Source organism: Mustela erminea, chromosome 3 (genome assembly GCF_009829155.1).
Source record: "Mustela erminea isolate mMusErm1 chromosome 3, mMusErm1.Pri, whole genome shotgun sequence".
NCBI classification, from domain to species: Eukaryota; Metazoa; Chordata; class Mammalia; order Carnivora; family Mustelidae; genus Mustela; species Mustela erminea.
This window is the reverse complement of record NC_045616.1, coordinates 30,882,224-30,898,142: the sequence shown is the minus strand read 5'-3', so window position 1 is coordinate 30,898,142 and position 15,919 is coordinate 30,882,224. Positions and strand designations below refer to the sequence as shown.

General features: G+C 37.5%; 1 protein-coding gene across 2 annotated transcripts in view; it reads left to right on the top strand.

Annotated features, from left to right (window-relative positions):
* Window positions 1-15,919, top strand: part of DCP2 (decapping mRNA 2) — a 53,998-nt gene that overhangs the window by 11,415 nt on the left and 26,664 nt on the right. For both annotated transcript variants that reach the window (XM_032335537.1, XM_032335536.1), the window contains exons 2-4: window positions 5,553-5,704; window positions 8,827-8,954; window positions 9,321-9,419. In XM_032335537.1, the coding sequence (XP_032191428.1) occupies window positions 5,553-5,704; window positions 8,827-8,954; window positions 9,321-9,419 (379 nt within the window). The remainder of the gene's footprint in view (window positions 1-5,552; window positions 5,705-8,826; window positions 8,955-9,320; window positions 9,420-15,919) is intronic.

The window sequence follows — 15,919 nt, the reverse complement described above, 5'->3', positions numbered from 1 at the left end:
TACTCTTCAATTGTATTTTTTCCCCCATATTTTCTATCTCTTTGTTGAAGTTTTTACTGAGTTCCTCCACTCTTCTCTCCAGTCTGGTGAGCGCGACTATTTCTTCAAAGTCTTTGTCAGGTAGATTGGTTATCTCTGTTACATTTAGCTCTTTCTCTGAGATTTTGTCTGTTTGGGGCATATTCCTGTCTCCTCATTTTGCTTGAGTTTCTGTGTGTGTTTTCTAGGAATTGGGCAGAACAGCCCTTTTAAAATTGAGGGGCATGGTCTTGTGTATGGTTGTCCCCTTCGTATACTGTGTGTGCCCAGTGACTTTTACTGGCGGGGGCTTTGGCTGGTGTGGGCTCGGGGTTCTGGGGCACTCTGCTGGGACTGGCCTGGTGGGATGTCTACAGCTGAATTGGGCATGGGCCAGGGTGGTCCCAGAACTCTTTGTATAGAGTGTGCCCTGTCAGGACAGCTGAAACTGAAGTGACTGGAAGCAGAGGGAGTCTGGGGTTCTTTATGCATAGGCACTCAGGCAGGATCACTGAAGCTGAAATAGACAGTGGCTGGGGTGGTTTGAGGTTTTCTGAACAGAGGTATCCTGGCAGGGTTCCTGAAATTGAAACAGTAACAAGGTTGGCTGGTCTGGGATGGCCCATGCAAAGGTGCCCTGGCCTAGATGGCTGGAGATGAGGCTGGGCACAGTGTGTGTGTGGGGGTGTCCCAGGGTGTTCTCTGCAGTGGGTTCCTTGGCAGCGTGGTTGGAGCAGAGGTGGGTATAGGCCAGGGATTCCTGCGGTACTTTGCACAGGGGGTGTCCTGGCATGTTTCTCCTTTTTTAAAAGTCCTATTTCTTATTCCCATTTCCAGCTTACCTTTCTTCACTTGGGGCTTTTCTGGATTGGGATGGGAATGAGATTGGATTTCTTTGTCCCGTGTCCTTTCCTACCACCTTTTAGGTTGTGGTTGGTGTCTAGAAACTTAACTTGAAATGAAACTTTTTGGTTAAAGATAACGTAGGTTGTATGCAAACATTGATTCCAATAAAAGAAAAAAGTTAAAAAAATTTTTAAATATATAAAGCCACAAGGAAAGGAATAATGGGTGAAATGATGAGCAACAAAATCTGGTGACTAAAAGGGAATGTTGTATGTGACTTTGCAGACCTAATAGACCCAAATGAGAGACTAGTATAATAGTATGAATCTACTCTAGAATAAGAGAATATTGAAAAATGGCAGAAGTGAATTTATATAGCCTGTAAACGTACTGAAAATCCTCAGCCTTCTTCCCCTGCTCAGCTAGTAGAACATGACAGAGCTCGGCCTTTACCCTCCAGGTCCAAGACTGGAAGAATCTTTAGGTGATCTGACTAACACATGAGGATAGACCTAAAGATACTGACATTGGTGGTTCCTTAGTTAAATGGCTCAGCCTGATCACTCACTTTAAATGGTGCCTCATAGTTTGACAACCTTTCTAAATAGCTCTGTAGTCTGTCACTTAAATGTGAAAATCTGAATAGGTCTCTTAAGATGAAAACTAGAGCTTAAAACTAAAAGAAAAAAAAAGACAATTGGGAAGAATCGACTTAGGCAGGTAAACGTTAAAAAAAAATAGCGATCTCCTTAGAGAGGTAGAGTTTTGTGATCATGGAAAAACAGGATAGTCTATAAAAGCATAATTTAAACAGTTAAAAATAGCATTTGAAAATTAAAAATATGAGTGCAAAACCAAAAATCTTAATAGATGGTTTGCAAAATAAAGTAGAGAATGTTTCTCAGAAGGTGAGGGGTGGGGGAAGGAATCAGAGGTAGGAAATACCAGAGGAGAGTAAAGAATTAGGAGGATCAGTCCATGGCACTGAAGGATGTGAGTTTCTAAATAGGCAAGGTCCACTGAATGGCTAGTGCGGTAGATAAAAAATAGACAACTGGAAAATTTCAGAACACTGGGGACAGAAGGAAGAACTTGGAATCTTCCAGGCAAAAAAAAAAAAAAAATATGCCAGACAAAGGAATCTGAATGGTTTCAGTCAATATCAAAATTGGAGGCTGGCAAGAGACAGCATTGTCTTCAAAACTATGAAGGAAAATTATTTTCAACCTATAATTCTGTAACTAGGCTAGTTGTCAAATATGAAGATAAAGGTATTTTGAGATACAGAGTGTCAATATTTATCTCCCTTGCATCTTTCCACCAGAAGATTTGGGAGAATATACTTCAATGAAAAGAGGAAAGAAGATTGAGGAGAAAGACAGGGTACAAGAAACAGGAAATCTAATGAGATAGAGGCATAGGGAGCCATGGGATGCCAGTGAAAGGACAACGTAGGATGACAGATGTGTATGATTGTTGTAGACAGTCATAGATGACAACCAGCTCAGACTGGAACAGATAAGAATTCTCAAAGATATTCTTCAAGATGAAACTATGTGTTTGAATTAACATCTGAGAAAAAAAATTTAGGAAACTATTGGAAGATTGAATTAATGACAGGAGTAATAGAGAACACAAAGCAAATGCAGTGATAAGACATTAATTATTAATTATGGTAAGAACGAAGGATTGTGCAGGAAAGGAAAAGTAAGCCTAGCTTACTATGTGGCTTAGTTGTGAATTACTTTTACAGAGTCATAGTAATGGAAAGACTGAGTGCTGATCTAACTCTGTGGTTATCAGTGGGGGTGATTTTTGCTCCCCTCAGGGAACATTTGGTAATATTAGGAGATCTTTTTGGTTGTTTCACCTTGGGTGGGGAGGGCTGTTGACATCTAATGGGTAGAGGCTAGGGTTGCTGCTGACCATCATCCAGTGCACAGGAAAGCTCCTTCCAGCGTAGATTTGCCTGCTTCAGAATGTTAGTAGTGCTGAAGTTGACAACCTAACCAAAGCTGATAGAATTTTGTTGAGTGGGTGAAAAGATCAGAAGGGGTTGTAGAATGGGAGTGGGAATAGAGTTAATTCCATAATGGAAATAATGCCCCAAACTTAGAAAATAAAAACCAGAGTTTTAGAGATGTGTTAAGTAAGATAAAATCAGATAAAAGTTTAGTTTTTTGCATTGCTGTTTGTTCTGTTTTACCATCCAGTGGCTATTCTGAGACTTAGCAGTGGTCTGTGTCAGAGTTCAGTTCACAAAGTTGGTGGTATGCTGTTTGCTGTCTGATCCAAGCTTGTGTAGCTTGGACTTGAGCCTTGTTCATAAACAATTTCCAAGGACCGTTTTCCTGAGCTGCTTCTCTTTTGCTCTCTCCTTGCTACATAATGGCTCTTTGGGTCTGTCCTTTTGGATTCTGTAGCCAGAGAGCCGCTCTGGTGTTCACACTTCATGTGTTTCTGCTTATATCTGAGACTGAGCATCTGGATGTTAGAAGAATAAAAGCTGTGGAGATTGGCCCTACTCTCTTGGAACCACACAGTTCTTAGGATTCAAGAGGAAGTTTCCTGTCCCTTAGAGTTTTAGCCTCTGTGGGTCTCTGTTAAAGCCACTCTTGGAGCCACCTCTAACCACGATGGCATTGCTTGGGGGCTGGGGCATGGGAGAAAGGAGAAAAGAAAGGAAGAATTTTCCTATCTTCAAGTGTTAGGAGATCTACTTAGACTCCTCTCTCCATCCTTGAGGCAGAATTAGAAGGCTTCTAGGGCTGTCTCTGTTCGTGCTGGTGCTCACCTCCAAACCCCAGTCCACCCAGGTGATACTGGAAGGTGGAAAAATGGTAAATTCACTTGGAATACTGTCTTCCCCAGCCTTCCTGCTACTATTTACTTTTCGTAGTCCTCCAGTAGCTGCTCTGTGCATTTTGTTAAGGTTTTAATAGCTGCATTTTATTCGAGGGACAGAGTGGATTGTGTGTTTCATCTAACCAGAATAGGAACCTATGTAAGCATTTAAACATTATATTATAACTATCAGTATGTCACTTTCAAAGTATTGTTAAACAATTTACTAGACTATGGGAATAAAAATATACAAGAATAGAGTACATTGGGGCGCCTGGGTGGCTCAGTGGGTTAAGCCGCTGCCTTCGGCTCAGGTCATGATCCCACGGTCCTGGGATCGAGCCCCATAACGGGCTCTCTGCTCAGCGTGGAGCCTGCTTCCTCCTCTCTCTCTCTGCCTGCCTCTCTGCCTGCTTGTCATCTCTGTCTGTCAAATAAATAAATAAAATCTTTAAAAAAAAAAAAGAATAGAGTACATTATCTCAGTGAACTAATTCGGAGGAGTTTGTGGACAATAATAGTAAAAGCGATATAATTGTAAAGGAGTGGGAGTCTGAGTGTATGTAAATTTGTTCAGAGGAGCCTGGTGTGTCTACATAAGAGAGTAGTGTTAGTAAGTCATGAAGGACAAATCAGGAGTTTGCTAGATGTACAAGGAAAAGGAAGTAGATATAGTATGTGGATGATAGTTTAGGACATTTCCAAGAATTTGGTATTGCTGGGTATAAAGAACTTACAGAGTAAGAGGTTATGCAGGTGAGCAAGGACTGGATCTCAAATGCCATGTAGAAGAGTTTTGATTTTTGTATTAGCTAATGCCATCAGAGTTGCATGTTACACATTTTCTTCTTAGTATATATGCTCTTTAAGTTCCCTTTTCCTCAAAGTTTTTCTGTATTGAAGTGTAGATTATTTTACCTACATTTGTCTTAACATTTACATATTCATTCCTCTGTGGAAATGTTACATTATTTTTATAATTTAAAACCATGGTTTTGAGGTCGATTTGAAACTCAGAAACCTGCCAAGAATATTTGCTAGTGAATAGTGTGAGTGATCAAGGTGGGTGATACTAAGTTTTAATTTTTTAAAATAACTCAAAAACCAATGGATTTTTTTTTTTTTTTTTAATGTGGTTCAGTCTTCTCTCTCGAGGTCATTACCAAACAAGGCTATGTAATGGAAGAAGCAGTTGGTGATTGCTTAATGAGTGCTGTAAATCCCTAAGTTCACTTAGTTTTTTAAATTCTGACTTGTTGGCACAAAGAGGGGTTCATTATCTTCATCACATACAAATAATAAAGTGTATTTTACATATGTATGTAGTATATATACTATATATATAGAATATTTCCAGCTCCCTTCAAATGTACTTGGAAAAGAATTTGGGATTTTAAAAAGTGAGTATACTTTATTTTAAACTCAGATTCTGCAGATGAGGTTATCTGTTCTATTAATGAACAGGGTTGATTTCTTTAATGTCTCTTTATAATACTTTAAATGTGGAGATTAAGCACCTAACATCTTTCCTGTTTGAATGAATGAAAATATTTGTGTATATTCTTAGGAGGTCTCTTAAAAAAATTCTATTATGAGTGAGATACCTGTGATAAACTTTTTTTTTCCAGACTCCTCTACCTTGTGCAGCATTGGTGCCATAGTGGTGAGCATAGCTGCCTTCCAGACTTCTCTTACTATAATAATTTCCCCCAAATTTTGCTTCCTTGATCAGCACTGTTCTTGGTCCCTTTTTTATGTTGGCGGGTCAGGGGTGAAGCAGTTAAGTAAGTTAAAATCATTACAGTCTGTAAATGTAATTTTAATATGTTTTTTGTTTTTGACAGCCGATTTATTTTGCATATTCCCAGCGAGGAAAGAGACAATGCTATCCGAGTGTGTTTTCAAATTGAGCTTGCCCATTGGTTTTACTTGGATTTCTACATGCAGAACACACCAGGATTACCTCAGTGTGGGATAAGAGACTTTGCTAAAGCTGATATCCTTTTATTATTATGACTGTCTTTCACTGTTGCTAAGAAAACATTTCAGCACAGATTTCTTTTGATCTCCTTTGAGATTTATGAGTTATTAGGTGAACATCCTTGATTTCTAAAAAACTGTCAAATATGAATAGTAGGCAGAATTTAATACTGTTTTTATTTTTATGTAGAGGACCCCTTGAAATGTGCACTGATGATTAGAATTAAATTTGATTTTTCTCTTTCAGAAATAACTAGCCTATTTCTAGAACTGACCTGTTATTTTTAGTTTATTCTTGCTGTTCCATTTAATCAGATGATCTTTAATTCACTACCTTTCTGGGACAGAAATTCTTAAATAATTACTGAATACTTAATGTGTTAAAATCAGTGTTTTTAGTTTTGTGGCAAGTGCAAAGAAGTCTTTGCTTTTGAAGTTTCTTACAAATAAGATAGAAACCTATCAATTTCTCAGTTATCAAAGATACACTTGGAAATTTAAGATTATTATTGTAATTATTTTTAAAGATTTATTAATTAACGTATTTGAGAGCAAGGAGGGGCAAAGGGAGGAGAAGAAAATCTTAAGCAGACTCCCCCGCTGAGCCTGATGCAGGGCTCGACTCTGGTTGGATCCCATGACCCAAGCTGAAACTGAGAGTTAGATGCTCGACTGACTGAGCCACCCAGGTGTCTCACAAACTAAAGATTATAAGAGAAGCTATGTTACAAGGCAAAAAAAAAAAAAAAAAATTGATGAATTATTTATGGTTCTAATAGGAAATGTTTTTAGAATTCAGAGATTTTTTGGTGGGGGGCAAAGCTGTGTTTATAAGGGAATATAGGATTTTATAAAGAGAGGAGTGGGGAGTATGTTCCATGTAAAGAAAAGGATTGAGCAAAATTAGAGAGTTGGAAAATACAAGGGATATCTCGGGAAGTAAATTAGTTTGTATTGAGGAGACAGTTCTTATGGGGACACATTAGGAAGAGATGGCAGGTATATAGGGATTATTTGTGGGTTCTTAAACCTTGAGCCAAACTGATTTTTATTCTGTAAGTCATTGTTTTGAACTATAAATCATGTATTCAAATGGAATTACATTCACAAATTCACTAAACTGTGCTAGAATTGGAATAAGAATGAAAATAACCCTTGTACTCAGCTCCCTATAATTTTCCCTGAGCTCCATGAAATAAAGACACCCCCCGCCCCGACACCAACTAGGTCACTGTAGAATATGGACATAACACTGATTGTTCTAAATATGTTAGCCATGAAACATTTTTGAGCAAGGTTAAGGAATATGATGCAAATCATTTGAAAATGGTATTCAAGAAGACTTACTTGGCGAGATAGGTTAAACCATAGGATAGGTTGTCAAATTACTTGACATTGTAGCAATAAGGTCCTAAGCCATAGTAGAGGGACTAAACACTGAAGAGACATTTCAGTGGCAGAAATGATCAAGCTGATTAACGATGAAGAAGTAAAAGAGGAGGGTGCTGTGGTGGCTCAGTTGGTTAAGCGACTGCCTTCAGCTCAGGTCATGATCCTGGAGTCCCGGGATCTAGTCCCCGCATTGGGCTCCCTCCTCAGCCAGGAATCTGCTTCTCTCTCTGACCCTCTCTCCTCTCATGCTCTTTCTCAAGTAAATAAATAAAATCTTAAAAAAGTAAAAGAGGAGCCAGAGGGGGATATAAGTTCTATTGAACATTATCTTTGTTAAAGCCTTGGTCATAGATTTCTGTGGAGAAATCATGAAGGATTGGCTTTTAAGAAGCTATAATCTAGGTATAGAACTGTAAGGAGTTATCTCTGTTCCTGGTGTATTTTTATGTTTTCCTCTGGTAAAGCTTTTAATGGAAGAAATAAACATTTAATTAAAATTTATATATAGATTCTAAAAAGCCTGTGATAACTTTAAAACTCATAAGGGGTTTTTGTAAACATTTAAAGCCAGACTGTTAGTGGGAAGTACCTTTCCAGAATGTTAGCAAGCCTGTCTAGAATTGTAGGGCTTCATGGAATGGTTGATGTTGTATCCATACTTTATTCTTTTTTCTCCCTTTCCCCAACTGAAGGCATTGTATTGAGATTGTATTAATTATATTGAGGTTAACCTAGTGCCTGTCTAATTACAATGTTGTCATAGATGGTTGATTTTTTGGGGGCTCTTTGATGGCCTCTGTAATTTTCACTTCAAGTATAAAACCAAAATAAAAATTTAAATATAAAGCTTATAGAACTTAAAATATGTTTTCATAAAATGAATTAATGTGATTTTTTAAAACCAACTAGCTGCCAATCACAACATGAATATAATGCTTCTTTGAGGGTATTTTGATAGGCCTGTACTACCCGTTTTTGCACATCTTTCTTTTCTACGTCTGTTAAGAAATTTTTTTTTTTTTTTTTTGTGCTGGGATATTGTTTGATCCTAATGCATCTTTCGTGTATTAACTTTCTTCCATTTTTGGTAGCCCACAGCAGTTAGAGTAGTACTAGTATCAGTATGGTCTCTGAAATCAAGTTGTAGTACTTGATATATGTCATCATCCAAATGATTGAAAATATGCTCATAGTACATGTTTTTAGGTTAACATCAAAATAAAAACACAGAATATATAGAATATGTGTTTTCATAAAGGACTTGAGGAACCTTAAGCATATGTCCTTGGTTTGAGAAACACTCAAAAATTAAAATTTTTCCCACCTTTTTCATAATTAACAGTGTTGTAGTGATGAGACATTTGATGACATGGAGAATTGGAAGGCTGAGCATATACTTTACAGGTTTAGGCTTTATTTACTTTAAAAAAGTAAATTTTTACACTGTCCAGTATGGGGGGACCATGCCCAATTTCTTTTGAAAGAGGCTATTCTTCCTTAATACCCAGAGTTAGTATTTCTTTGATTGTTGTTTTTTTGTTGTTGTTGTTTTTATTTTTGTTTTTTAAGATTTTATTTATACTTGTTCAGGAGGAAACAAATGTGGAAAAAATAAATAAGGGGAAACTTAGGTGAAGATTTGAGTAATTTCATATAAAATTCATAGTTGATTTAAATAGGTTTCTATCTGTATATAAGTACTCAAGCTGTATTTAGAGAGAGGAGCTTCCTTAACACTATGTATACTCTTCAGTCATTGTCCATTTTTGCTGCCTCAAGGTGAAGATGTGGAAAAAGTTTTGGATGAGTGGAAGGAATATAAAATGGGAGTACCAACCTATGGTGCAATTATTCTTGATGAGACACTTGAAAATGTGAGTGTAATAAAAGATTTTTAGTGCAGTGATCAGCTGTTTTAATCTTATTAGTAAAATATGTGTTATTTTGTTCTAAACAGGTTTTAAAATAGACTTTAGTGCTAAAAGGCCAAATTTTGCATATTTTTCTGCATTCTGGGTCTTACTATTTTCTACTTGTAGTATGACTTACTGCAAAAAAAGTCATTTAATTGTTGGAGAAATACTTTAAAATGGTCAGAATGCCTGCCTTCACACTAGTAGTGGTATAGTCAGACTCTTAAAAGATATTAAAATCAAGTAGTGTATAAAATTATTGGTTATGACAGTTACTTGAAGTAAGGAGAAAGCAAGTTTTATATTTACCTCTGCTTGTTTTTATAGGTACTACTGGTTCAGGGGTATCTAGCAAAATCAGGCTGGGGATTTCCAAAAGGAAAAGTAAATAAAGAAGAAGCTCCTCATGATTGTGCTGCTAGAGAGGTGAGTTCCTGCAGTTTGAAACCTAGTAATATTTGGTGATTATGCTTTGAGTATGCTTTTTAAATTTTTTTTTTTTTTAAAGATTTTATTTATTTATTTGACAGACAGAGATCACAGGTAGGCAGAGAGGCAGGCAGAAAGAGAGGAGGAAAGCAGGCTCCCCACTGAGCAGAGAGCCCGATGTGAGGCTCGATCCCAGGACCCTGAGATCATGACCTGAGCCGAAGGCAGAGGCTTAACCCACTGAGCCACCCAGGCGCCCCTGAGTGTGCTTTTTAGCCATGGAGATTTATTATTTGGACCATCAAATCCTCTTTCTAGAACTTGACTGCATGAAGTAACTTATCTTTTATAACGATGCTTTTGCCCATATCTTTTCTATTATTCTTCCCTTAATTTGTTTCCATTTTCTTTTTCTTTCCTTTTTTTTTTTTTTTAAGGTTGTCTTTTTCTTTCTTTATTTGACAGAGAGAGAAAGAGGCAGACAGAGAGAGAGGGAAGCAGGCTCCCCACTGAGCAGAGAGCCCAATGCGGGGCTTGATCCCAAAACCCTGAGATCATGACCTGAGCTGAAAGCAGAGGCTTAACCCACTGAGCCACCCAGGCGCCCCTCCATTTTCTTTTTTGCCCATTTTTAATTGTTATCTCTAACTCCTTTCTATTTTGATGATATATTCTCTACCCTTTTTTAAGAGTTGGATTTGTAATTGGTAAAACATTTTGGCAATTACAGTCCTTGTTTTACGTTTATAGTCTTGGCTTCCAAGACACAATTTGGGCTTTTCTAAGAAATTTACGTTTGTTGCTTAGAACCCTGTCTAGCTTCTTGTTGTCTATAAGATGAAATTTAATTCTTTTAAGTATTGAAACTCCCTCCCTTATCCCCAACACAAAATTTAGCTATTCCTAAATTTGTCTTTGTTCTCGGTCAGAAGAATTTATTCTCTGTCTCTGAATTTGACTGCTTTGTTTCAGTTCTAAACTTCGCTTATATTATTTCCCTAACTGGAAGTTTCTCTATTCTTCCTGCCTATTCAAATCCTATCTAGACCCAGCTCAAATGATCTTTTTTGCCTGAAGGATTGCCACGAAGTAGCTCTGTATCCAGTATCTGAGTTTATTTATCAATGAGATTTAGAGTGAATAAATTTTTTTTAATTGAGGTATAGTTGACACACAGTGTTATATTAGTTTCAGGTGTACAACATAGCGATTCAAGTCTAAACATTATGCTATGCTCACAAGTGTAGCTGTCATTTGTCACCATACACTGTTATTAAAATACCATTGGCCATATTCCCTATACTCTACCTTTCATCCCTATGTTTTACTCAGTCCTTAATTGTAAGTCTGTACTACCCACCCCTCTTCATCCATTTTGCCCATCCCTCAATCCTGTCCCCTGTGGAAACCATCAGTTCTCTATTTATGGGCCTGTTTTTGCTGTTTGTTTTTTAGATTCCACATATAAATGAAATCATATGGTAATGTCTTTCTCTGTTTGACTTATTTCACCTAACATAATACCCTCTAGATCTATCCATGTTGTTGCAAATGGCAAGATCTTTCTTTTTTATGGCTGGGTAATACTCCTGTGTGTATGTGTGCGTACACACACCGTATCTTTATTCAGTCATCTGTCAAGTCGATGCTGGGGTTGCTTCCATGTTTTAGCTGTTATGAATAATGCTGTAATAAACATAAGGGTGCATATACTTTTTCAAATTAGCGTTTTTGTATTCTTTGGATATATACCTAGTAGTGGAATTACTGGATCATGTGGTTATTTTTATAATTTTTTGAGGAACCTGATACAGTTATGCACAGTGTGGCACCAGTTTGCATTCCCACCAACAGATGCATGGGAGTTTCTTTTTCTCACATCTTCACCAGCACTTGTTATTTCTTGTCTTTCTGATTCTAGTCATTCTGTAGAGTGGAAAATTTCTAAAGTTTATTGTTAATTAAAATGCCATGTATTTAAAAAATTAATTCATGAGCACTACCCTATAATAGTCTCGGAACTTTTATAAGTTATTGTCTAGACATTTGCTTGGTGTTAATTATGTAATTATGTATTACTTGTGATATGCTGTGGACTGTATCCTTTTTTTTTTTTTTTTTTAATTATTTATTTGACAGATAGAGATCACAAGTAGGAATAGAGGCAGGCAGAGAGAGAGGGGGACGCAGGCTCCCTGCTAGGCAGAGATCCTGATGTGGGGCTCGATCCCAGGACTCTGGGATCATGACGTAAGCTGAAAGCAGAGGCTTAACCCACTGAGCTGCCCAGACACCGTGTGGACTGTATTCTTATTTATCAGTTCCTTGGTAACTTACTGCACTACATCTTATCCTTGAAATTTGAGACCCTGAGCTATAAAGAAGCATGATATAATGGAAAGAAAACTAGCCTAGGAGTTGAAAGATTTTTTTTCCTGTTAATAGTTCTCATATATGTTAGTAGCCTAGAGACTTAGGGTGAGCTACTTAATTTCTCTGTGAGATACACATTTATTAAGAAGAGTTATGTAAGGACTTAATAACTTGAGGTGAACCTAAGGTGTTAGTGATTAACTTTGAAATATTTTTGAGATGGCAGTATAGATTTTGTGGCAAATCTCATTTTGATCTGTTGCCTTATTATTTTTTTTAATTCAGTGTTTTGCTGCAGCAATGTTCACCACCTGGTTTAAGTTTGGATGTAATTATTAGTGAGCAATAATAATTAAAATTCTTATAAACTACTAGAAGTTATTTAACACAGAAAAACCATTAATGGTTTGCATTTTAAATTTAATATAGAACAGCTAATTGAAGTAAGTTTTTTTTTTTTTTTAAGATTTTATTTATTTATTTGACAGAGAGAGAGAGATCACAAGTAGGCAGAGAGAGAGGCAGAGAGAGAGGAAGGGAAGCAGGCTCCCTGCCTAGCAGAGAGCCCGATGTGGGGCTCAATCCCAGGACCCTGGGATCATGACCTGAGCCTAAGGCAGAGGCTTGAACCCACTGAGCCACCCAGGTGCCCCCGAAGTAAGTGTTTTCAATAGCTTATAGACAAAGTCATTGTATCCAGGTAAGTGAAGGTTTATACACACCTCCTAACATATAAAGCTGTTTAGGTAGCAGGAGAGAAATTGACACATACTCTAAGAGCTTTCCTTTTACTTTTTCTAGGTGGTAGGAGATGAAATGGAGCAGTTGTAAAGTCTCCCTTTTATGTCCTCAAACTCTGATTCTCTTGCTCAAAAGGAAGGACAAGTAGAAATCATAGCATCCTACTTAGAGGAATTGATGTGTAGTTCTGTATGTAGAGTTGGGTTAATCCTATAGCAGTAGATAATTGTCTAGGTCCAGAAAAGACACTGCATTAACTATAAAACAGTCTAAATTTGGACTAAATTTGGTGAGATCTGTATTTTTAATTGGATCTTTTTGAGGGAACTTGGAGGAAATCAAGTATTTGAACTTGCAAAACTGAAGAGAACTATCCCCCCCATGTCTAAGGGATTATCTACATCTATCACTAGAACCTTTCTTCTGACCAGTTTTATACACTATATTATAAAGAGTCAGGATGATGCAGAAATAAAGTATTGGGGGAGGGAATGGGGGGTGCAGAGGCAGTTAACCTGTGAGCTGAGGCACCTAGTTTTCAGTTTAGTTTATCTTGTTTTCTGCTCTGGGATACTAAGGTAAAAGATTCTCCAATTCATGTGGTGCTAATTTCAGTAATGATTATAGATCACCAAAGTTTCTAAGAAAGTAAATGAAATATATTAGGGGCATGGGGAGTGGGAGAATGAGTGTTGATGACAGGATGCTATAGAGAGTCTTGTGGGGAGGAATACAACCATTATGGGAGAGTTCAGTCATATACCAAGGTCTCACAGTGAACAGCAGAATAGGGATGCAAAACACTGGTGGTTGGTACTGGAGTTCATGTTCCTGAACTACAATATAGGCAGTCAAGGAATATTTGTAAATGAGTATTTCTTAACACATAGATGAAAACAGAAGGAATTTGTGATTTTTTTTAAGTATAAATATTTTCTAATATTTACCTTTCTGATTCAAATCACTTTTGGTTTTCTGTTTTAGAGTTTTTGTCTTGCTCTGAGGAAAGTTCAAATATTCTTAGGAACTGTAGTCTCAATTTCAGGGAAAGATTTTTTCCCTTTTGATAATAACAATAATTCTTCTAACCTTTCTTATCTAAGAAACATCTCTTTTAGCTGATAAAGGAACTTGTCAGAAAAAAACCTTTTCTTTAATAAATTTTGGGATTAGAATTTGACTTTTATATCTGATTTTTTTTTTTTAAGATTTTATTTATTTATCTGGCAGACAGAGATCCCAAGTAGGCAGAGAGGCAGGCAGAGAGAGAGGAGGAAGCAGGCTTCCTGCTGAGCAGAGAGCCCGACGTGGGGCTGGATCCCAGGACCCCAGGACTACAACCTGAGCCGAAGGCAGAGGCTTTAACCCACTGAGCCACCCAGGTGCCCCTACATCTGATTTTTTAAATGGTTGCCTCTGTTATATAAAGAGACAAAAATTTTAAGATTAAGGTTGCACATTGTATCATGGCCTGAGTGGCTTAAACAACAGAGATTTATCTCTCCTAGTTCTAGAGGCTCCCAAGATAAAGTTAAAGCCTGCTCATACGGTTCAGGTGAGGGCTCTCATCCCAGCTTGCACATGGCTGCTTTCTCACTGTGCTTATGTGGTCTTTCTTGGGTGCCTTTGTGAGTGCAGAGTGTGCCATGTCTCTTCCTCCTCCTCTTCTTCTTCTTCTTTTTTTTTTTTTTTAAAGGTTTTATTTATTTTTTTGACAGATCACAAGTAGGCAGAGAGGCAGGCAGAGTGGGGAGGGGGAAGCAGGCTCCCCACTGAGCAGAGGGCCCGATGTGGGGCATGATCCCAGGACCCTGAGACCATGACCTGAGCCAAAGGCAGAGGCTTATTTATAACCCACAGAGCCACCTGTGTTTCTTCCTCTTCTTACAAGGGCATCAGCCCTATTGGATTAGGCTCCCAACCTTATGACCTCATTTTACCTTTATCATCTCACAGGCCCTCTTCCCAAACACAGTTAGTTGCATTGAGGGTTAGGCCTTCAACATGAATATTGGTGAGATAAAGTTTTAGTTCATAGCAGTTGCCGTTTTGAGTAATGAAAGTGTTCACTTAGTGGTCCTAGACTTGTAGTGTGTCCTTCTGCCACTTGATGGTGCTGCAGTACTGTTCGGTGGTAGTAGGTTGAGGATGTACTGTCTGTTAAGTTTTAGTTTAAAACCAGATTGGGATATTACCACAAACTCCTCCAAAAAATAATAATGTTTCTTTTAATTTTCCCTTGTATTAATCTATAAGGAGGAGTTCTGTCTAATTTTTTTTAGCTTCCATTAGCTAGGCTGATGCGTTAAACGCTTTTTCTGGGACTTTTAAGTTATGCAGTTCTGTCATGGGTGCTTACCCTTTTAAGTTGCTAATGACAAATTAATTTGGTTTGTTTTAGTTATGTTACTGTTCTTATTTCATTATCTATGGCTGTCCAGGGGTGTTTTGTTATAGCAGAATCTGACCCATCTTATAAGGGCTGTGTCTGTGGGCTGAACTGAAAGAAGCAGTGGCAGCCTTCTCAGGGACAAGGTGTGAATATAACTGTCAACAGAAAGCTTAGTGCCATCATTATAGTTTCCAACCCTTGACCTTTTGGTTCACCGTTGTTAATTGGGTTCTGATTACTTTTATTCAGTGAAGTAGATTTAGGACAAAGATGTGAAAAATGGTTTCTCGATACTGTTCAAAGGATGCATTAGGATAACCTCAGTGTATTTTTTTTTTTTTTTAAGATTTTATTTATTTATTTGACAGACAGAGATCACAAGTAGGCAGAGAGGCAGGCAGAGAGAGAGAGGAGGAAGCAGGCTCCCTGCCGAGCAGAGAGCCCTGGGGCTCGATGGGATCATGACCTGAGCTGAAGGCAGAGGCTTTAACCCACTGAGCCACCCAGGCGCCCCACCTCAGTGTATTTTTATTGTTGTTGTGAAACACCAGTTGTTGCACAAGCAAATGATACTTGGCAATTCACTTGTTTTGGGACTTATTTTTGTTGCTTGTTATTTAACAAAACAGTATATTTTATTGTAATGAAACCTACTTTATTATGCATTTAATCCTGCGTATTGTGATTTAATCTTGATAGAATTTGTACAGAGCAACTATTGGTGGATTTATTCTACCTCTTCCTGTAAGTTTATAAAAGGACAGTAGGCAGAGGATTTCTTTATCTGTCTTTGCTGGTGCTTTTTCAGCACATTTTTAAATCTTACTTTAGGAATTTTATCTGATATCATTTGGGAAGTTAATCCTTTTCTGTGTGCTAGGAAAATTTAAGTATTAAAATACAGAAATGAATTTTATCCACAGAAGATAATATTGAAATTTTTGTCTTTGGTATCTTTATATGTAAGTGAGTTACTAAAAAGTTTTCCCAG